Source organism: Fusarium solani (genome assembly GCF_023522795.1).
Source record: "Fusarium solani strain SB1 chromosome Unknown bctg00000009, whole genome shotgun sequence".
Taxonomy (NCBI): Eukaryota; Fungi; Ascomycota; class Sordariomycetes; order Hypocreales; family Nectriaceae; genus Fusarium; species Fusarium solani.
In genome coordinates, this window is record NW_027072144.1 from 1,810,698 (window position 1) to 1,833,251 (window position 22,554).

At 51.5% G+C, this 22,554-nt stretch overlaps 6 protein-coding genes across 6 annotated transcripts; 3 read left to right on the top strand and 3 right to left on the bottom strand.

Moving 5' to 3' along the window:
* Window positions 1-103: 103 nt before the first annotated feature.
* On the top strand, window positions 104-1,969 carry MRS44_013622 (uncharacterized protein; the record flags this gene model as incomplete). Its single annotated transcript, XM_065617089.1, has 1 exon — window positions 104-1,969. The coding sequence occupies one exon, from the start codon at window positions 104-106 to the stop codon at window positions 1,967-1,969; it is 1,866 nt and encodes a 621-aa protein (XP_065473161.1).
* A 6,983-nt stretch (window positions 1,970-8,952) lies between these two features.
* MRS44_013623 (uncharacterized protein) lies at window positions 8,953-9,351 on the top strand (the record flags this gene model as incomplete). Its single annotated transcript, XM_065617090.1, has 1 exon — window positions 8,953-9,351. The coding sequence occupies one exon, from the start codon at window positions 8,953-8,955 to the stop codon at window positions 9,349-9,351; it is 399 nt and encodes a 132-aa protein (XP_065473162.1).
* Window positions 9,352-9,670: 319 nt separating this feature from the next.
* On the bottom strand, window positions 9,671-11,472 carry MRS44_013624 (uncharacterized protein; the record flags this gene model as incomplete). The annotated part of the gene is made up of 2 exons (XM_065617091.1): window positions 9,671-10,280; window positions 11,096-11,472. The coding sequence occupies 2 exons, from the start codon at window positions 11,470-11,472 to the stop codon at window positions 9,671-9,673; spliced, it is 987 nt and encodes a 328-aa protein (XP_065473163.1).
* Window positions 11,473-15,527: 4,055 nt separating this feature from the next.
* MRS44_013625 (uncharacterized protein) lies at window positions 15,528-16,982 on the bottom strand (the record flags this gene model as incomplete). The annotated part of the gene is made up of 2 exons (XM_065617092.1): window positions 15,528-16,489; window positions 16,583-16,982. 2 exons carry the CDS (start codon window positions 16,980-16,982, stop codon window positions 15,528-15,530), a joined length of 1,362 nt encoding a protein of 453 aa, XP_065473164.1.
* A 720-nt stretch (window positions 16,983-17,702) lies between these two features.
* Window positions 17,703-18,032, top strand: MRS44_013626 (uncharacterized protein; the record flags this gene model as incomplete). The annotated part of the gene is made up of 1 exon (XM_065617093.1): window positions 17,703-18,032. The coding sequence occupies one exon, from the start codon at window positions 17,703-17,705 to the stop codon at window positions 18,030-18,032; it is 330 nt and encodes a 109-aa protein (XP_065473165.1).
* A 1,289-nt stretch (window positions 18,033-19,321) lies between these two features.
* On the bottom strand, window positions 19,322-21,055 carry MRS44_013627 (uncharacterized protein; the record flags this gene model as incomplete). The annotated part of the gene is made up of 4 exons (XM_065617094.1): window positions 19,322-20,101; window positions 20,161-20,501; window positions 20,554-20,813; window positions 20,883-21,055. 4 exons carry the CDS (start codon window positions 21,053-21,055, stop codon window positions 19,322-19,324), a joined length of 1,554 nt encoding a protein of 517 aa, XP_065473166.1.
* Window positions 21,056-22,554: the final 1,499 nt, after the last annotated feature.

Sequence of the window (22,554 nt, forward strand, 5' to 3'; positions counted from 1 at the left end):
GACGTGCAGGGGGCCTTCGACGCCATCCTCCGCAACCGACTCACCCTTAGGCTCCGCCAACAAGGCTGGCCGCCCCCCGATCGCCCGCTGGGCGCAGTCGTTCATGACCGGCAGATCCGCCCGGATCAGACTCCGCGAGACAACTACGCCTTCCAAACCACTCAACTGCGGCCTGCCCCAGGGCTCCCCCGCCTCGCCAATCCTTTTCATGCTATACACCCAGCCCATCTGCAACATCGGGACCCTCCAAATCCCAGGACTCATACTGCAGCGCATCAGAGGGAAATTCTGGCCCGCCAACCGCTTCGGCTACGCTGACGACACAGCGATGCTTCGCATCGGCAACACGCTAGAAGAGACCACTGAGCAGGTCGAGAATGATATCCAAGCTCTAATCGCCTGGGGCCAGGATAACGCCATCTCCTTCGACTACGAAAAGACCGAGGTCATGCACTTCTCCCGTAAGAAGAACACGATAAGCCCCCCCGTCCGACACGGCGATCACCTCATACAACCCAAGGAAGCCCTGCGCTGGCTTGGGCTTTGGCTGGATCGCAAGCTCACCTTCAAGGCCCACGTCACGAAGTGGGCATCGACTGCCGGCACAGTGGCAAGCATCCTGAAGAGCATCACAGGCTCATCATACGGCCCGCCCCCAGCCTATGCCCGGCAGGCGGTCAAGGCCTGCGTCGAACCCATGCTCCTTTACGGATTAGAAGCGTGGTTCCCTGGCTTTACAAACCAAGGGAAAAGCACAAGTACGGGACACCTTGCTGACCGCATGAACCGAGTTTACCTCAAAGCTATCCGCGCCGCTATTCCTGCCTGGAAGACCACCCCTCTCGCTGCCCTTCACAGGGAAAGCGGCCTGCCGCCCATCACCCAGCTGCTTGAGAGCTCCCGCCGACGCTTCGCCGCCAGACTTCAGTCACTGGATCCCCTGCACCCTCTGGCGGCCAGGCTGGCCAACCCGGCCTCCAACAAGCCCACCAGGCTCCAGCGCACTTGGGCCCTCCTGCCCAAGGCGCCTCGCCCCGAACTCACCCCGCCGATTCCTCCGGCTACCTTCGAGACCCCCTCCAAGCGCGAAGCCAAGGAGGCCTTCGAAAACTGGTTCCTCTTCCTCCCACAGAAGGACCTGACGGTCTTTTCAGACGGGTCCAAAACGGAAGACGGCGTCGGTTACGGGTACTCGATTTGGAGAGACGGCAAAGAAGTTGCGGCAGGCTACGGAGGACTCAGGTCAGCCGAAGTCTTCGACGCAGAGGCAGTCGCGGCCATCGAGGGCCTACAGCGCGCCCTTCACTTTACCACCCACCGGGTGCCTATCCACTCGTGCCTCGACAACACAGCCGTGATCAGGGGACTCCTAGGGAGGCCCAGCGAATCCTCCCAAAAAGCTTTCCTGGACTTCCAGAGGTTAGCAAAGGAGCATGGGGGGGTTGACATACGCTGGAGCCCTGGCCACATGGGAATCGAGGGGAATGAAGCCGCCGACGCATACGCCAAGCTCGGCTGCAGCAGCTCCCCGAGGGATGAACCTCCCACCCTCGCCAACGTCAAAGCCACCTCGAAAGCCCAGTCCAGAACGGACTTCCAGCAGTGGTGGAACAACGAAATGCCAGAGGCATACCAACCCCTGGAGCTCAAGGCAGCGCTGGGATGCCCGAAGGAGCTGGCACTCCCTAGGGCAACCCTTCATCACCTTCTAGCAGCGAGGACAGGGCACGGGGACTTCGCGGAGTACCATGAAAGGTTCAACCACCAGGACGCAGGTGCCAACTGCTCCTGCGGGCGCCGGAAGAACCCGCACCATATCTTCTACTGCCGGAAGGTGACGCGGCCTAAGCTCCAGGCTCGACCCACGATGCTAGCGAGCATCCACAGGGCCATTGGGAAGGATTTCGAGACCTTCACGGGCCTAGCAAAGAAGGCAAAGTTTTCCCAGGACATCTGCCCCCGTCACTAGGCCCGAGGCCCCGGAAGCCTTTCGTTTGTTCAACATATTCTCATTCGATTCGACCGAGCGGCACACTGTGAAAAAGCGCTAGCTAGAGCAAGAGCCCCTACCATTCAACACCTTCTTCAACTAGCGGCACCGGCGGCCGCGTCGAGCACAATCGGAACGCCTCTAGCCAGTACGTAAATACTGAAAATCGCGGTCTCACTCCGCGCCACGGACCCTGCGGATCAGGGAATGGGCCCCAAAGAACTCTGGCTTCGGCCGCTGAAAAGCTAGTTAGACTGGGGGAGATGCGAGAAGGAAATCGCGGGTGCGAGCAGCAAGGAGTGGACAGCGCGTTGTATATAGCGCGTGGGCCCCCGGCGCGCGACGCGATCAACGGATCAAGATAATTTCCGGGCGCCGCCCAACACCCTAGACCCTAGCCTAGCACGTCCTTTTACGCCTGAAGGCGGTCGGCAGGATTACCCTGTAGGACGATAAATATATCATCATCATCATCATCATCATCACCATCCTTCGACCGCCGAAGCGCACCTCTATCCGCGCAAATAAGTGATCGTATCGATCCATGGGCCGTCATCCAAAAGTCATCAACTGCAGTGAAGCGAGCCTAAGTGACTTCTCTAGCGTGCTGTCTTCCGCGACTGTAAATGATCGGCTCGGCTTGGTTCCTACCCTCCCAGAAGTCTTTCCATTGTCGCTTTAGAATCGTCGTGTTAATGGTAGAGTATGTGCGTTCTGCACCGGAACAACAGACTATCGTAATCGTGCAATGAAGGGTACGCGCTAGATAATGGGGTTGTCTTGGCGGATTTTTTTTGGGGTTTCGATAAAAAGATAGGCGTAGTATTATCGGCTTGAAATCCTAATTACTCCTTTCGACTTGGCCAAACGGCCTGCAATAAAGAATGACCCATCGTTTAACCCTTCTTCTCAAGATTCAGTCATCGTCAACCCATTCCTACTTTGCTACCGCTATGACAATTAGGTAGAATCTCCAGGATCGGTCCGGCTTTGTGGCACCATAGTCAGCAACCTATGAGCAGTAACAATCTCTTCTTCGAACTCACCTCAGAATGGCCAATGCAGTTTTCGCATGAGAAGGTGGAGGATCTTGTAATTTCTTTCAAATGATCACAGTAGATTTCGTGCACATCGGCCATGTAAGCCTGTTCTTGTTGTGCCTCTGGGCAGCGGCGTCTTTTCTCTCTCAAATCCTTCACTTCGTCGGGGATGTTTTCATCGGGAACGATGTCTCCGCAGACGTCGCAGTAAGTCACGTACTGGAAGGTTTTGCACATGGCCAATCGTCAGGGCGCTGAGGATGGGTTGAGACTGTTTTGGGGTATGAATGAGGGTTTGGGTCGATATTGGGAGTGATTTGTGGGAAATTGAGAGGGCGAGAGGACTGAATTTATATTAGGTAGGTCCGACGAGGGAGCACGGTATCAGGGACGACGTGGGAACAACTAAACAACAAAGGCAGTGGTCAGGTGGAGGATACATGACTAGCTTGAAATGAGATGACCAGTGTGCTAATTTGTCTTCGCTTCGCCCTACTTGCGCTTGGCAGCGCCCAAAACTCATGCAATCCATCGGTTCCTCCGTAGCGACAGCCCTCGCCCGTCACGGCCCTTTCGACCGGGGCTGCAGCCTGGCTTACAATGGTAATAAACAAACCGAAGGTAGGTAGTCACAGCAGTCAGGATCACACCTACGCAGCTTCTCGGCACGGATGATCCTCATGGTCTCCTCTCATGCACTTTCCGGGGACTTGACCCCTGGAAAGACAGAGTCCTCAGAGATGCCGAACTAAACCAATCCTTATGGCTACACAGGGTTACAGAAATTCATCGCCGCTCTTGAGACTGGAGTTGGCGACATAAAGCCTGACGCTGGGGAGGAGGAACAACTCGATCATCATCTAGGTAATCCTAGAGATTGCCATGTCTAGCCTCGGCGAGAAGAATGCCGCCCTGCACTTGCGGAAACCGAAAAGGGTTATCTATCATTTCTTAGAAGGTTTTACGGTTAAATGCTCGAATGAGGGCTCAGTTTCTAAAAAGCTGTATTTCAGCGGCGAAGAAGTTGACGATAGCATTTCTGTGAGTCGGTGGTGATCGGTTGCGCCTGTCAAATACGGCAAACCCCAATGGCCAGGGGTAGCTCCGTAACTTGAGATCCGAGATGAAACGGAGCCCCAGGACGTACAAAAAAAACCCCCATTGTAAGAGGGACAAAAAATCCAAAGGGAAAAGGTAAACCCAACCGAGAAAAGAAAAAACTCAAGAGAAAAGCAACAATACCGAAGGAGGAGGGCAGGTCCCCTTCTCAAACTCCATCCCTCCACCCCGCCATCCGGACCAGCCGCCAAAGCACAAGCAAGTAGGTGGGATGGATGCGTAGTTGCGCGTCCAAAGTGTCAGCGGCCAAAGGGGGAAACAGGCGTCAATATCGAGGCGGTTGGTCCGAAGTGCCGTGGCGCAATACAGCCGCCAACCCCCGCGCCCTGATTACAAGAGTCACATCTCTTTGTCGAATCGAGTGACAAAACACTACCCGTGTCATGTCAAGAGGGTGCCGCCAGTCACAGTCTGTGCTAGACGGACGGCTTGAATCTTTATCGAGCTCCGCCGCTCCCGCTGGCTTCTTCTGAGGCTTCGTAGAGGTCCAGACAGTCTTCGAGAACTATGCGCTTCTATTAGCCATCACGAGGTCGAGCCTTGGTCAGGAGAGTCTTGGGCATACCGGCAATTATCTGTTCCTCCCACACCCCGTATTGGTAGTCGACGAGTCCGTGGCGCTCGATCCCGTCGCATAAACGTATTAATTCGTTGCCCATCTTCTTAATCATGGCCTTTGACATGAGGCTCTGCGATCTCGATGGCTGGGATGAAGTCATCAACTCCATCTGGCGCTGGCCTAGGCCTAACCAGGCGTGGTTAAAGTCGTCCCATAACTTGATTCGATCGGTGTGGAGGTTTGGATCGTCTAAATTGAGGCCTGCAGTCTTGGTCAGCCATGTCGTCCTGCCCTGATGCTCTGCTCCCACCCATGCTCTTGGGGTTTGCGACAACACATACCAAGATCTGCCACCTGAGGCAACAGCCAGCTGGTGACGCTCAGCAATGTCTCAGATGCGCTTTCTAGAGATCCATTCATGATCTCTTGGAATATGGTGCCCAATTGTGTCTGGTAGTTGACCCATCTCTCCTCTAGTGCGCCATCTGGGTACTCGTGATCTTCTGCCATGGAAACATCGGCGCTCGCAGTCGCCTGGGGCATTGCGCCCACGCTCGACATGTCGCTTGCATCATTCATGGCATTGCTCTGCTGGTACACGTTTGCTGATCCGCTTGAGCCCTGCGCCGACTGTTGCAGGCCCGGACCGCCTGTGCTTCCCGTCTCGGATCCGAAGTATGTCGAAGCGACATCCGGCGTCATCATCTGCATAGCTGCAGGTTGCCGTGATCCAAATTGCTGCGCATCGTAGACGGGGTTTTGCACCCCAGGCTGGGCGACGTTGTACATCATAGTCGCAGCTGTGTTGTAACCGCCAAAGCTCTGAGGCTGCTGGCGCGAGTCCTGGCAGTACTCAGGCCCGTAAGCCATGGCTGTCCCAGGCATGTTTGCCGTCGAGAAGGGTGCGCTGGGTTCAGGATAGCAGCTGCTGTAGTTGCCCGAGCCCCCCACCCCTCGCACTGCTGCTGAAGGAGACGATGAAGCAAGGGACGCAGGCCGGTACCTGTCGCTGGAGACTCCGGCGAGAGAACGGCGCGGCTGGGAGGGATCGTTGAGCGAATATCTCTGGTTGGGTGATACTGGAGGGGTCACCGCGGGGTCGTTGGGATAAAGTCCACTCGGTTGGAGTAGTCGCGATGATCGATGGTCGGGGGGGTGGTGAGGCAGGGAATCGATGGCTAGGCGAGGTAGTAGTCGAAGTGAAAGAGCACAAATGAGTTTACAAACAGGGTGCCGCTGGCCTATTATACGCAACCAAGCCCAACTGATTCACTGGTCAGGGTCGCGAGAAGAGAAGGAGGGGTGTGGGCGTGTGTGTGTATCCAGGCGGGCGCTCGCGCTGAACAACGGCTCCAACATCTGTCTGGCTCTCAAGGGCTCGGAGTCTTTTGGGGTCCAAGCTCTGATCAAAACTTCTTGACCAGCGAGTTCCATTCCTGTCTTGCCGGTGAGTGGCAGCTGAAAATTGCGGCAACCGAGAAGCAATGCAAACAGGGCTGAGAAAACAAGGCCGAGTGGGGTCCAAGCCCACACACTATCCTCTGAGATCACGCCCGGCTCAACTGATCTCACAGGCGGTGGTATCCGAGAAGGTTCCCTATACCGACCAACTCCGTATCTCTCGGGGTCTTCGGCCTCGCTCGGTCTTGAACGCAAGGCGGATTGCTCCTCGATAAGTCCTATGACCATCTAGTTAAACCAGAAACTGAATATCGCAGGAGTCGTTCCGGTCCTCTGAATGAAGCTCTACGAATCAAGAAGCCGATGATGCGCCTGAGGCCCCGAAGCGATGATCATGGTGTAAGGTTATTTTTACCAAGATAGGAGAGGATAACATTGAGCTGGAAGATGATGCAACAGATGTAAATTAAAAACTAGCCTTGACATACTTGACCATCTCCATCGCGCGTGCACTCCGACTAGACCCCTTCTATCTCGACCCTACAGTGAGGTGTTGGGCAGACATGGAATCCCATCTGAGTAAAACAGCATTGTAATCACAGGAGATGCCTTTTCTAGCACACTGCTTGCAGGTAGGTTTCGTAAGGTTGCATCTCCTTTTGCGTTTCTTACAGGGCCAGCAAGAGCCTTCAACGGCGGCGTAAGGTTTTCTCTTCCCTTTTGTGCTCTGAGTTTGGGATAGTATGGATGTTGGGCCTCTCTGGGCCCTTGGTAGAGCCTTTAGGGCCGAGGGCTCCTTCTCAACGCCCTGAAGGGTATTGCTGGTCGCTGGTAATTCGCAGGTTGAGGCCTCCTCATCGCCGTTTTGATGAGTATCATTGGTTGACGATACATCCCCTCCAGAAGCGAGAACAGGGCGAGTGTTGGGCCTCGATAGCTACTCGGGCGGTAGGTGAGAGTACTGATCTGGCGGATCTGGCGGATCTGGCGTCGCGTACGGCTCTTTGATATTGGTTACAGATCCGATGAGACCGCCTGGATCCTGTACTTCGGCTGTCCCTGGCGCGCTACTGACGGGTGACTCTTCGGGAAAGAATTGCAATCGCCTATGGGCAATTAGGGGCGTCTAGCAAATGGATATTCAATGCAACATACAAGTGACCATCACGTCCGGCCAATGTCAATGAACGATGATATACTCCCTGGGCATCTTCCTGGATGCCCCAGAGCTTGGTCTTCTCCAAGTGTTCAAGAATCTGACACCGTGCCGTGTTACGGGGTTTGGGAAGGACTTGACCATTGCTGAAATAGGCAAAGCCATCTAGTGACTGACCGTCACAAGACAAAGTGTAACGAAACCTCAGAGACGACATGAAAGCAAAGGCAAAGAGTAATCGTAGGTGAGGCAGGAGTTGGAATATTTTACAACGAAGGTTGGCTTGCACCGAGCGCGTGGTCTTATCAAAGGCTGGTGGGACTCGATTAACCAATGCCAATCAACATTCGGAAAGGCTTGACAAGGAGCACCTCTACAAGCTCGACGTGAAGGCTCTAACACAAGTATTCTTTAACTTAATTTACAGGGAAGAGATGCCATTCTTGGCCAAGACTGGGCCCTGTTGTGCCATGCGTGGTGGTTGTGGAAACCAACAATGCCTCAACAGCAAGGAGGCTACCTGGTTACTTACCTTGTGTGTGTACGCACAGACTCTGGCCTTGAGGGGGACGTGTGTCTCTGTATGGCTGGTCACCTTGCCGGGACCGCCCTCCCATTTTATTCATGTTTCACGCCGAGTCCGGCGTCAACGGACCGCAATCACCTCCGAAGTGTGGGTGTGATTTGAGATCGGGATCGGCAAGCGCGGGCATACAGGGTCGAGACACTTTTGTGAAGATGGGTGGAGTCGAATCACCTTTGCCAACATGCGAGTCCAGATAAAGCTGTCACATTCAACATCCGCCTGGCCGATCCACTCCACATTCCTTGGTAGGTACTGTATATCTGATGTGTTGACCCCTCTACCCCTTGCTCCCGCCCAGTTGAGGCATGGTCCTTGCCGCCCCTGTCGTTATGCTAGTCTAGATACGATGGGATGAACAGGGGCTTAGAAAGTGGTTCGCAAAACAAGGAGATGCTTACCGTGAATCTTGTCCAGCTCGGTGGATCTGCCGCGCCACCCATTCTGTGTGCATTTAATGCCATCAGCGCAGGGACAAATCCCTGTGAGCAAGCTTGAAGTATGCTCAATATGCTGTCCTGATGGTGTTGGCTTGGGCGGAGCTGAGGAACCACTTCTGGGGGAGGCTTTGGCAAAAGAGCCATGTCGTGATTGCGACATAAACCGAAAGAGACAGGAGCTTGATGAAGTCATCGTGGGGTTCAATGGTGACGAAGACAAGGCGACCGCATTTGAAAACCGCAAGGCAGCAGCCGCACTTATATGGGCATTATCCTGGGGTGCCAGATGACCAACAGCTCCATACGCACACACCCTCCAACTTCATTTCATGTTGACTCTTTTCTCCAGTGAGCCAAGAAATCGAGATGAAATGTGGTTAGAGCGAACGGTCCTCGACTTGCTGGAGTGCTTTGCAGGTAGCATGTCTCACCATGGGGGACTCTTTGCTTCTGCTGCTTCCCGGCCATGCCCTGGATTCCAGCCGAGGCCCAGTCCTGGAGCCATGCCCTGGATCCCTCGGAAGTGAGCGCCAACGCGTTAAATTCTCGTACTGGTGGGCGCTATTGTGCGAGTGGTGAACAGAATCGGGCCTGTTGTTTGGAAGGCATCCCTGTCTCAACCCACGTCCAACCAATGATTGCTCTGGATATTAAGCAGCTAACAATGGCATCTGCCGATTCCATCGGGCCAACCAAGACAGGATACCGACTTTATTCCGGTTGCAAGGACGGACGAGTAGCTGAGGCTATCTACGACCTCAAGGTTATCGGTTGGTGTCTCCCAAAAGCGCCACATTCTGCCTCTCATCCGCTGGTTGATTTGACTGTAATTGTTACGATCATCCCTGGCTCGACCGATCTCACACGCGGTGGTATCCGAGGAGGTTCCCTGGGTGGGCTGAGTGGTGATCAGCCAGCCACTCGACGCCGTCCACGCCAATACATGGCTCCGTCTCAAGCGACCGCCGCTCATGACACTTACTTCGCCTCTGCCCGTGTCATTTGGGGCCACCAACTCGGCTTCTTCTCCGTAGATCCGCCAAGCGTGGTCCACCAAGCGTGAATGCAGCAAACCCAATTCAGAAGCAGTCAGTTTGAAGTCACTTTGCTGAGTCGCAACCCATGCACACCAATTCAACAATGAAGTTTTGACACAAGTCAGGCTGTCACTAAAGCTCCAGCGGAACTCGTTCATTGACAGACACTATGTAATGGGTCCGCCATTCGTAATATTCCCGTCAAACCGTGTTCCATGTGCAGGATCAATAATTGCGACGACCATGACCATAATCATCAACTAGAGACACTTTTCCGTAACCACGTCGATGATTATACATCAAGGGAAATGACATGAACAGCCCGCGTAACTCAAGAGGCCTCTTCTAGGGAGACGTATCATCTGTGTAGAAAACCTCGGGAAACCCTTTCGAAGAGTTTGTTAACAACCCCCCATTGGGATGGCCGTCACCTGCAACTCTTCGCTGGGCTGGAGGGAGGGTTTGGCCATTGCCTTGTTCCAGAGCCCCAAATGCAGTCCTGTAAATCCTTTTCCGTGTAGGATTCTCGGGAGCTTGATTGCCATGCAAGGTCACATCCTTCATCAGGTCCTTGTCGCCTTGGTCTGGGGGCAGGCCATTTTTAACAGCAGACTGTATCATCTCGGTGTTACCACCCGTAAGGGACTCTATCAGGGTTGCATCGCCGCAAGTGTTCTGAGTCCCGTCATCCTCGTGGTTGTTGGTCGTTGAAGATATGTGTGTACGTGGAGGAATGTCTGGGGGCGGACTTGAGGAAGGCTCGATTTTGGGGCGAACAGCTGTAAGGGGTGGGCTGTGTCTTTCCACTCCGTCAAAGCCAGGATCTGCCATTGTCTGCTTGATGTGGTATACTATCGCAGGGTGCTCGGGAAGGGCAGGAGTCGACGGGAGAAAGGAGGGCGAGAGTGTAGATCGACGAAGAGACTCGAACGTGCTCGGGGAGACAGTGCAGGAACTGAGAGATCAGAGTGGGAATCGAGGAGGAAAATCGTGTTGGGTCGACATGCGGGAAGACAAGGAGCCTGCCGCTTTTTGACTCCTGGGCGTTACATAATGGGGCCAGGAGACCGGCCCATCTGCCGAGCCTGATCTCGCGGAGAACACTTGGAATGTAAGCCATAGGAGGTCAGCTTGACGCCAAGTTCTGTTATCAACAGATGCTGCGCTTTGAACCCACGCTCGTCATGTAGAGGATAGCCTGGTGGCCGAGGCACGGTTATTTCCATCCACCACATCCCAAGACACCTCCACTTTCCCTGGATGCCTTTATCCGAACTCCGGTCAATTCTTTCCACTATGCTTCCATTCCAGCCTGTCCATATAGTCTAAGTGATCGGGATATCGGCCCCGCACCGGACTCAACCCCGGCGCAGTCCACATCACCACATGAAGATGACAGGGTGAAATTATCCCAGATGTTGCAACGGTTTCGTACAGAACACACACACATAAAACAGTGATTCTTTTGCATAGTACATGGAGCCATCTGTCCTTCTTATCTAACTCAATTTGGTCTCATTCGACGAGAGCTCAACCCCCTTTCGCAAACCACTTTTAGGAGGGCAAAAGAGCTTTTCTCCTTGCTCTCTCCTTTCGCTATGATAAGAATCCCAGTCTTAATAACGGCGAGAGAAGCGTATGTGGTTGATAAAGAATCGGCATGCTTGTAGTGTATAGAAAATGGGCCAGTTCGCGACAATGCGACTTTGGCACATGCTAATCACGCTCAGTGTGATACTTTTTGCTTGGCTAGATAGAAAATAAAAGTACTTACCGTAGATGTCTTTCTCCGATGGCGAAGAGCGAAGTCCGCGTTTGATGGCCGCATCACAAATTTTAACCGTCAAATCAAGTAGGCCGCCTAGTTTGTTTTCGGCCTCAACCCGGAGAAGCTCAGACGACCCAGACGACTGGAGAGAGACGACAATTTTCTTTGGGATGACTTCGTTATCGTTGTTTCCATCGTCATTGTCGTCGGTATACTCGATAGAAAACCCCGACTCTTCCTCGAAGGCGATCGCGGCCACGTCTAAACAAACGACAATCAGCACTGGTTCTGCCTCCTGTTTCTCGATCAAGTATGGAATTAAAAGCTCACTCTTGATGGCATTCACGAAGTCGGTATTTTCCGGTGATGGTGGAGTCATGGTGCTAGTCGGAGGTTCCTTGGAGTGCTAGCTGTAGAATAGCTTCAGTCTAGAACAGAAAGGGGAGATATGGAGGCCTCGAGCAGCTCAGCAGTCAACCGCCAAAAGTCTCAAACAGTGGTAGCTAAATCAGAGAGACAAGAACACACAAAGTCCGGTACCGTCTGGGGAACGAAGAGAGTAAATACACATAAAAAAAAAAGGAGGCTGCGAATGCCAAGGATCTGCAGAGCAGGCAGTACATCCACAACTTCACGAAGCCCAGATAAGACAAACAAGCATGAGATAACCAAGGTCCATTGGTCAAAGTATGAGATATGAGGTAATTCCATCACTATTGGCAAGGCCCTTCAAGACCACCGAAGCATAATGGCGTCGGTAAACAATACACTTTCAAGCCCCCAGGCCCCTCCTTATCTCCAAACGCCATCCAGTCAGACAAAGCCCTTGACACTCACGACATTAGTTCTTCCGGAACGGGATGCTGCTGAATACAGAGAATACAGCCCTGCAGTGACTTGCGTTGAGGCTGGTGTGGTGGGTCGGAAATCGTCCCTGGTGGTGTTGATGACTGGCGGTTTCGGATGCAGCCACAAGGACAGAACTTGGTGTTGGCCGGCGGACATTGTGAAGATGACGCCTTGACAATCCTCGGAGGCTGGGGTTTGCCGTAGCCTGATGCGTCGACGGCGTGCATGAACACACCGCTCTAGTTGAAGACGAAGTTGTTGGCCGAGCTGTCATACGCGCTTGCTGTGCGGTGTCGATGAGGAGGCGATGCCCCATGACCCATTCATTTTGCCGCTGCTACTTTTTTCGTTTTGGGAGGTGAGGGTCTACAATGGGATGATCCATCTCCATGCATATTTCCCGTCTGTTGTCTCGGTGCGCAACCCCTTTTCCGAGCTTGACGGGGCATTGAGACTCGCCACAGTCGACGATGGAAACATCGGCATGGTCTACTTTGTGCAGTTGTAGGTGACTCGATAGAGTACGCACATATTCGGTCAAGTGAGTTGCCGTGTGCAGTGCCAGCAGGGAATACCTATATCCCAACGATGAAGGATGGGGATGGTCAGGGGAAAAGGAGGTGTCTGAAGTTATTAATATTACGAGCAGCAATGTGAAAGATGAATTGTGCAAGGTTGAAGAACTAATATACAGAATTGGAGCAAATCCTGACTTCTGTACGCCACCACGGCATCGGGCTCATGTTGACCCGTCTCACATGCCAGGAGGCATGTAGGTCTCGAGTTCAGTTTCATTTTTAAACTTTCCTGTTTGTACTCGGTCTCTAGGAGCAGCATCATTGTGGTTTTTCCACGAACCCTCCGCTTTCTCTCCTCTCCGATCAGTGTGAGCAGGTAGTCAACCTCCTATCACACAACACCCAATGTGGGAGATCAGATCACCAGCAAGGTCCAGCTCCTACAAGGCACGTCTGGCTTGGCCTAATAAGGTAAGGACGTTGCCACCCAAAAGAAAACATGAGGCAAAGCAAGCCTCACCTGTATTACCTTCAAGGAGTCGCGACGGCGACGCGTCGCGCGAGGCCATGAATGGTGCTACACGCGACCCCCTACCCGACACGGTGCCCTGAATACTGTACTGCAGGGGCCTGACGGTCGGTCAGCTCCTGGGACGAGGTATTCCCCAGCATCGATCCACAGCGTGTCCAGCGATCCCAATGCTATGAAGGAAAAGGATCAGTAGGTCCTCCAGAATGGGTGTGGTCACTAGGCTGTCTCGCGTGCACCAGCATTGACCGCAGGAAATGGTGCCGAACTTACAGAGAACACATGTCAGGGATATTCTCCTATCGATCAAATGCATCTCAACAGAGGGAAGCGGGCTCATATCTGAATGGGGAATAGTAGAGTGATCCATGTGATACCATCCACAACCCCTCTTTCGGCACAACCCCTCTTTCGGCAAGCAAAATAAAAAAAGCTTCACCAAAACTCACCAACTTCACTTATACCAGAATTGGCCAAAGTAAATAGCTACTTAGGAGATAATGCCTCTATTGATTATAGAAATGATTGGAGTTAACGACTTTAGCTCTCTTAGGCTGTGCGGGGTATGTGATCTATGCATGCTGTGTTATGGAAATACTGTTGGTTTAATCATCAAACTCCTCACCGCTCTTTCCCGTGTTTTTTGACCTTTATCTGCGACAACGACGAGAAAATGCCTAGGTCGAGACCTCGATGGAAATATACAGAGGAAAACATGGCAAAGGCTATCTTGGATGTTACTGATGATGGCGTTTCACCTCCTCAAGCCCCTCAGAGACGGGGAGTGCCTCGAAGTACTCTAGTCGACAGACTTAACGGCCGCGGGGCCGTTAAAGAGCAGATCCACCCTCATCGGCGCTTGTCCAAGAACCAAGAGGATAGATTGGCTGCCTGGATACTCCGGCAGGAGTCCTTGGGCTACGCTCCGTCCCACAGTCAGATTCGCGCCTGTGTCATGGGCCTGTTGAGACAGCAGGGCGAACATCCCGACTTAGGACGCAACTGGGTGATCAAGTTTATCAGTCGCCGCGCAGATCTAAAGACCAAGATGGGTAGACGTCAAGAAGCCAAGAGGTTCGACTCTTTCACACCCAAAGCGGTTCATTGGTACTTTGATATCAGGGAGGGCCAGTACGGCTGGATCAAGCCCGAAAACACCGTCAACGTTGATGAAGGAGGTATTATGACTGGTTTCGGCAAGCATATACCTACATTCCTTGCCATTCTTTGAAATTCGACCGACTAATTCTCTTTATTTAGGCCTGGATAGCCTGGTTGTTGGAAGCGCGGACCCGAAGCGGAAGGCATTTCTCAAAGGACCACAAACTCGGAATTGGACTTCATTTATCGAAGCCATCACTGCTGACGGCCGCGCTTTGATTCCAGGCATAATCTTCAAGGGGAAAGAACTGCAGAAACAGTGGTTTCTTGAAGAATTTAAGAAGATAGCAGACTGGTATTACATAACTTCGCCTAACGGATGGACTGACGACCACATTGGCGTTGAATGGCTTGAAAGAGTTTATCTACCCCAGACAATGCCAGCTGACGACTCTGATGCGAGACTGATCATTTTAGATGGTCATGGGAGCCACGCAACGGTATGTTCTTCGTTTACCTCGGTTCAAGATCACTACTGAGCGACGGAAGGATGAATGGATGGCCACGTGCTTTTTGAACAACGTTTATTGTTGCTATCTGCCAGCACACTGCTCTCATGGACTCCAACCACTTGACAATGGAGTATTCAATGCCTCCAAGGCCGCATATCGACGAGAGTTGGAAAAGTTCGCTTCATTGACTGATTCCACTCCAATGGACAAGGTCAACTTCATCAGGATCTACGCCAAGGCTCGTCAAGTTGGCATGACTAAGAAGAACATACTCTCCGGCTGGAGAGTTACTGGGAACTGGCCGATCTCACGTACCAAGGCACTGAGGCATCCAGAAATCCAACAAGATAGGCCAAAGGGCAACCCAAGAGCAACCCCCGAACCCGCGCCGTATTTTGACTCGGACGATACACCACAAACGAGCCGTCAAATTCGTGATCTCGGGCTGAACAAAACACCAAAGACGCGGAGACGGTACCACGTAATAGCCAAGGGCTTTGAGGCTCAACAGCAGACAATAGCGGCGCATACGCTGAGGATTGCTAGCCTAGAGGAAGAATTGGCTCGCTTGAAAAGAGGGAAGAAGAGGAAGGCGGTGCCGAATCCTAACAAACGTTTTATGACTCTTGGGGAGATCCTATCCGGTGGAGAAGCTATAATAGAAGATGAGACCCAAAATATGGCTGTTGGACTGGAATCGGTCTGTTCAAGCGAGCAGGAGTCAGAATCGGAGGCTGGCTCTGTCATCGAAGTCAGAGAGGAAACCATCCGCCAACTCACCACGCGATCAGGGCGGCTTGTCAAAAAGCCCAGGGTACAATAGATGAACCTATTCGTTATTTATGAAACGAAGATTTTGACGCATTTCTATCAATTTGGTCAAGTTCTATGTAAGTAAAGTTGGTGATTTTTGGTGGTGGCTTTTTTATTTTGCTTGCCGAAAGAGGGGTTGTGCCGAAAGAGGGGTTGTGGATGGTATTTGAAGTTCGGGGTCGCTAATAACAAGTGACGTCAAGGCGGCGTTGATTGCTTCGTCTGGTTGGTCCACAACATAGATCCCTGATCGTACAGTTGCTGTCAGGATTACTCGATTGTTGTGTATCACCCTGGCTTGGTTATCGTCGAAAGAGATTTTTGCGCCCTTCTTTGTTAAGGCAGATATCGAAACAAGGTTGACACGTCCTTCTGGGGAGTATACCGAGTTGTCCAGCGCCAGGTGTTGCGGACCGTCAAGTCCCTTTAGCCGCAGGATATAGTTTCCCAGACACTGAGGAGTGATCTGTGTCTCGCCGATTCCAACTGTCTGTCCGCCGCTCCAGGGGTGAAGGGTACTGAAGTTTTCCCTTTTGCAAAAGGTATGCATCGAAGCTCCGCTATCCAACACGTGTACTTGCTCGAGTAAATCGCTCAACCTTTGACCCTGGTATGCCATGAGCTGTATGACGGGTTCCGCATGGATGGAAAGAGCATTTGTAACTTCGTCCTGGTCCGCATTTCTGGTTCGGTTGTTGGTTCTTGAATGATCTTGGCGCTGCTTTCTCCTAAATCGCTTATCCTTCAGGCGTTTCTTGAGCTCTGGGTGAAGTAACCAGCAGGCATCTGAGGTATGCCCAAGCTTCTTGCAGTAGCTACAGGTCGTGAAATTTTGCTCCTTGATGGCAGCGACCATAGCAGCGTGCTTGATTGCCTCTTGGTCTTGGTCTTGGTCTTGTTGTTGCATCCGCTGACTATGTTCCTCCTGCTCTGCAGCTCTAGTAGCTTCTTCAATAGTAGTAGCTGCCTTGATGATGATGCCTTCGAGGTTTCGTTCGGGTAGCAGGCTGTGGCTCTGAAGAAATGCAGTAAGGAACACTTGATACTTGGGTCCAAGTCCATTGAGAAACTTGTCTATCAGTTGTGGTTGTCCAATCTGACTAGTTTCGTCTAGTTGAAGGATTTGGTCTCGGGTCTTCTATAATTGCCGAGAGAAGTCGGATACACTTTCGCAGTTGTCAAGAGTGAGCCGATCAAACTTTTGCTGGAGGTCGTGGAATACACTGCTACCCTTGGGTTTGAAGTGCTGCTCCAGCGTTTTAAGGATGTCCGCCAAGTTGCTGAGACCTTGGACTTCCTGTTTGGGACGGAAACCAAGCCGATATCGAATTGCTCCGCACGCCCGTGCTTGTCTATTGTGCCAAGCATCTAGCTTTTCTTCGAAGTCGACGTCCGAGAGATTGCCTTGAGCCGGTGGGTCTCGTTTTCTCTCCAGGAGATCGTCATAACCGGACAGGGCCAGTAGATCTCGGATTTCCTCGTTCCAGTTGATCCAGCCTTCAGAGGATTCAAGCTTGGCAACTCCGGAAAGATTTCCGCTCAGATTCGAGTCTTTGCCGTCCGACATATTGAAGTAGTGTAATGTGCTGATGTTGTTTCGTGAACTGAATCGCAAGAGCGAGTCCAGGGCGTGCTTCTTATGGCCAGTGCCTGCCAACACAGAAGGTGATAGAAACCTGGTGGCAAAGAGAGCATTGACAGACCGAGGGGTTAGTATAGTCAGCTAGAAAGTAGTAGAATCAGCTAGAGTGTAGTGAAATCCGAGAGTGTAGTGAAATCAGTGAGCGGGAGGCTGGTAGAACCAGCGGGAAGCTGGTAGAATCAGCGGGAAGCTCTTGACTCCTTGAGTCTCCGCTGCAGTGGAAGGGACTGTGAAGTCCTTGTGAGTAAGAGGCAAATAACTAGGTAGGAGACTCAGCTTTTAAGTATGATTTAGCTTTCCGGGCTCATAACCTGTTGAAATGAGAAGATTCAGATTGCTTAATGCTTATCTCAAAGTGAAGTAGGGGAACCACTATTTATGTACAGGCACGATTTCTTGCAGAATGTTCCTCCTTCTTCCACACCTTGCCACCGACTTGGTCGCCTCACACTTGTGATCTCCAACACATTGTCGTGCAGCTGCGGGAAACACAACACCACGCTGCTCAGCCAGGTGCGCCTAGCGGGTGTTTGTCAGATCTAGGTGAGAGTCTCCGCCGCAATCATTACTAAGGAAACATCGGGTTTGATATATATCGAATAGCTTGCTAGGGTCATGCGCATCGGATCCATTATGCACAACAAGATGGTCAATAAGGACCCCGCTTTCAAACCTGGCGCTTATGATCCCGCCTTGTCGTTGGGTGCAAGAGAGGTGGTCTGGGAGGAGGGATACGACTATGGGGATTTATCATCTTCCCCGGATATGAGCGGGGGTGTTTCTGACGAGGCATACCATACCGTTTGCTGGCTGCCTGAAGAGGAACCCGTGACTGGCACCCTGAATCCGCGCATGCTCGAAGATCCTGCATTTCAAGGGAACCCTACCGATCCCAACCATTACGGATACGCGGCCAATGTATCTTTGTACGAACCACTGCCTTGCACGGCCGGAAATGTGCCCCAGAACCTATAGGGTGCTAGCGGCTCCCCATCCGGACACGACGCGGGTGTTTTAACGCGGCCCCAACGAATTATAAACTTGGGGCCTGATGAGTATCATGCCATGAATTTTTCTTCTGTTTCTGTAAACTCTCCTCAAAACCACCTACCCCCTCACGTCCCAGACCCACAATCCCTTGTTCACCATCCGATGGAGCGTGGAAACGCTTCTTTCACAACTAGCTATTGTACTCAGGATGGAAACCCCCCCGCTTCCAACACAGATTCCAATTCAGCAACAAATGCTGTTTCGAAGGTCACAACAAAGTTGAAGGAACGTTCTTTGCCAAAAGGCAGAAAGGGGCCAGTCAAATGCGAGTTCGCTGGTTGCAGCAAGATTTTCCCGAGGCCTACTGAACTCCAGTCAGTAAACTCCCTTTTCCTTTGGTGTAACGTACTACGAGACTACATCAAGCCAATCAAACTCATACATCAGCCAGCGGCGAAACTGATTTCTTTTCTGTAGTAAACACTATCGCACGCATACTCCTCCGGTTCCATGTAAAGCGGGTTGCGGGAAACTTTTCCAATGGAACGATGGCATGTTTCGCCACGTCCGACTCGCACACAGGTCATTCGCGGATGATCCGAATAATGGTGTTCCTCCCGATGGGGGAGAGTGCCCTTATTCTGACTGTGATGAGACATTCACTCGAGACGACAATCGCAAACGGCACATTGACAAGCAACATCTTCAAAGAAGGTCGTGAGCAAGCGTTGCGTATATATGAGGCGGGTGTGTGGTGTCGGGACTCGGCTCTGTCATCCACTTGGGAGACCCGTTGGGCCAGGTCTATTATAAGCAGTTCCTTTTCACCCTTTTTCTCCTGTATCTTACGGTTTACCTGTTTTCCATCTAATTGTTTCTCGGTTTTTCATGTGGATTTAGATTGGCAGCGCCGGCCATAGGGTTGTCGCTATTCTTTCTTTGCCTAGATGCCGAATGGATGATTTAAATATGAAAATTTGTTTCCCACTTTGAAATCAGCATGCCATAGAATACGAATGCAGGCATGACGTTCTAATATTGCACCTGGATCCTGTTGAACCATACGAATCCTGCTTGTGCTGGGGGTTGATCTCAGAGATGCTGAAACGCGTTAATTACCATGCAGTACCCACCTGCCGGTAATACCCACCTGCCGGTAAGCAAAAAAAATATTTCCCCATACAAAATGCAATTTTTCAACCATATGTGGAAAATTCACCAAAAATAAAACCCGTGAAATTAGTTTCGAATTTCGTTTTAGAATCAAGTAAATTTTAATATTTCCGCGGTATTTTGACCTCACGCCCTGCGCGTGTGCGTACCACAGCTAATTCTTCCCCCTCCGAATTTGAACTCTCATCTTCTTCCATCCCTCCCACCTCGATCACATCCCCAACAGCATCCGCTTCTTCAATTACTTCGTTTACCTCGGAAATAGTCTCACCAGCCACTAGAGCCTCCGCCAATGTCATGAATCTTTTGTTGGGATTCGGTATCGCCTTCCTCTTCTTGCCTCTGCTCAACCGCCCAACTTCCTCCTCCAGGCTGGCTATTCTAGTGCTCAGAGAGGCGATCTTTGACTCTTGAGCTTCAAACCCTCTCGATATCACAGAATAGCGCCTTCTTGTTGACGGACTCTTATTCTTCCCCAGATCTCGGATGTGGCGGCTGGTCTTTGGCGTATTATCAGAGTCGACTTGCCCGTCTCGGTGGCCGTCCGACCCGGGCGTCGTTTCCTTCTTGTCCGGCTGGATCTCAGGATATATGAGCGCTTTCCGCCGTGAAATCGGCCAGTTTCCAGTCACCCTCCAGCCTGAGAGGATATTTTTCTTCGTCATACCCACTTCCCTGGCCTTGGCATAGGCCTTGATGAAGTTGACCTTGTCCACCGGCGCAGAATCGGTCAGGCTGGTCAGTTTTTGGAGCTCTTTGCGATAGCCAGCCTTGGATGCATTGAATGGGCCATTGTCAAGTGGTTGTAGACCGTGAGAGCAATGAGCAGGCAGGTAACAGCAATATACGTTGTTCAAAAAGCACGTAGCCATCCACTCATCCTGAATTCTCAGTCAGCGCCGTCAGAGGGATTTCTGATCTAGAACAGGTAGATACTCACAGATACATGGCTCCTATGGCCATCTAGTATGATGAGCCTTGCATCAGACTCATCCGCCGGTTGCGTTTGAGGCAGATAGACCTCCTTTAGCCACTCGACTGCGATATGGTTGTCCGTCCAGCCATTGTCGGACGTGATATAATACCAGTCGGCGACCCCCCGGAGCTCGTCGATAAACCACTGTTGCTGGAGCTCTTTACCTTTGAAGATAATCCCCGGCTTGAGAAGACGGCCATCTGCGGTGACGGCTTCCATAAAGGTAGTCCAAGTGCGGGACTGCGAGCCCTTGAGGAAGGCCTTCCTCCTAGGGTCGCTACTGCCAATGACCAAGGAATCCAAGCCTATTTTTTCAGTGGATTAGAGAGTTTCGTAGCAAAAATAATCAATGCTCACCAAATCCAGCCATGATACCGCCCTCGTCAACATTAACCGTGTTCTCCGGTTTGATCCAGCCATATTCGCTCTCGCGGATATCAAAGTACCAATTGACGGCCATTGGGGTGAAGGAATTGAACCTTGCAGCTTCCTGACGTTTCCCCACCTTCGTCTTGATATTGGGATGGCGTTTAATGAATCTGGCTAGCCAGTGCACACCGATAGGCCTTTCCCGGCCCTGCTGTCTCAAGAGGGCAGCGACGGTGGCGCGGACTTGACTGTGGGAAGGAGCGTAGCCCAAGGCCTCTTGTCGAAGTATCCAGGTGCCTCTTAATCGGACTCCTCACTTGGAAGCAGCTGGGAGTGGTGACCTTGATTTTGGGACGCCTCTTATTCGGTCAGAAAGAGTGGTTTGAGGGACGCCATTCTTCTGGGCAGCCTGGTTCTGGGAGAGGCCATTATCGGTGACATCCAGTACGGCCTGGATAACATCCTCCTCCGTATAAGATAATCGAGGCATGTTTGAGGCGATTGAGGAAAGATGGGAAAGAGAAAATTCTGGATGAAGCTTCGGGGAGGCTGGGTGATAAGGGAGGCATTTTGAGACATTTTACATTAGTGCCGCGCGACCATGCCGCATGCGTCATTAACTAGACAATGCTGGAATATTAAATTCCATACAATTCTTAATACAGCAGACATTTTCTCATGAAAAAATCTTTCCTTTTGATAAAGTACTGTGTAAGTGAAATTGGGCATTTTGTATGGGGAAATATTTTTTTTGCTTACCGGCAGGTGGGTATTACCGGCAGGTGGGTACTGCATGGTAAATCATGGTTAATCTGACACCCAATGACTGGGGTTAAGGATCTCGTGACCTGCTAAGGCCAGAAATCCATGCCGCCGTCAGCTGACTTGCAACACGTTGGACAGGAGACGCAAACCGCAAGCGGTTTGCCCAAAAGAGCCTTGAGGAACGAAGGTTTGATGACACTTGACAACTTTCTAGGAAAAGAGAGCGAAAGAGAATCGCCTGTTGAGGCTAATCTAGCTTCTGTGGCTTGTCGCGTCCCCACATCCCGTTGGATCTCAGCGTTCGTAGCGAGGCTGTGCAGGTTGATGCCTGATTGCGAAGCAAGGGCGCCGTGACCCGTACGAGGCACAAAGAGGTGATTGAAGGAGCCTTGTTTTGGTGCCTTGTGAGGGCTGCCATGAGCCGTTTACGTACAGTGAGCTTGGCCCCTATTGTGGGACTGCTCGGTCCAATCAGAGACCGCCTACAGCACCGCACTGATCTTACCCCGCAATGATAAAATGCCAAGTGCCACCAGACGTCCATTACCCCTAAGCAGCCAAAGTCTGGCAGGAAACAACAATCTTCAAATGGCATCTACAGAGGAACAAGGTCGCCGCTAGATTCATTACGATTTTGAAGTGAGACTCAAGCTCCAGCCAAAGCACTGGGATTAAAATCTAACCGAGATACAGGATGTACGTCTACGGTTGAGGGCCGTGATACGCCGATACTAATCACACTATGTAGGAGGTGTGTGCACAATAGGTTGTGAACTAACAATATATTAACTTTAGTATATTTCTTATTATATAGATAGTAAGTAGATAATGCTATAATAGATGAGATGGCGATAATTGCTGACCTTGGCTTATTTGCTAGTATAGTGGGTAAATAAATGCCTCTAAGATGGATAAGATGGCGATGATTATTGACTTTAGTATATTTGCCGGTGCAGTGGGTATATAGATGCCTCTGAGATATATGAGATGGCGATAATTGCTGACCTTGGCGTGCCTGCTAGTATAGCGTATAAGTAGATGTCTCTGAGATGGATGAGATGGCGATAGTTGCTGACCTTGGCATTTGCTTGCTGGTATAGCGTGTCAGTAGATGCCTCCGAGATGGACGAGATGGCGATGGTTACTGACCTTGATGTGTTTACTGGTATTTAGGAAGTAAGTTAATGCCTCCGAGATATATGAAGTGGCGATGATTTCTAACCT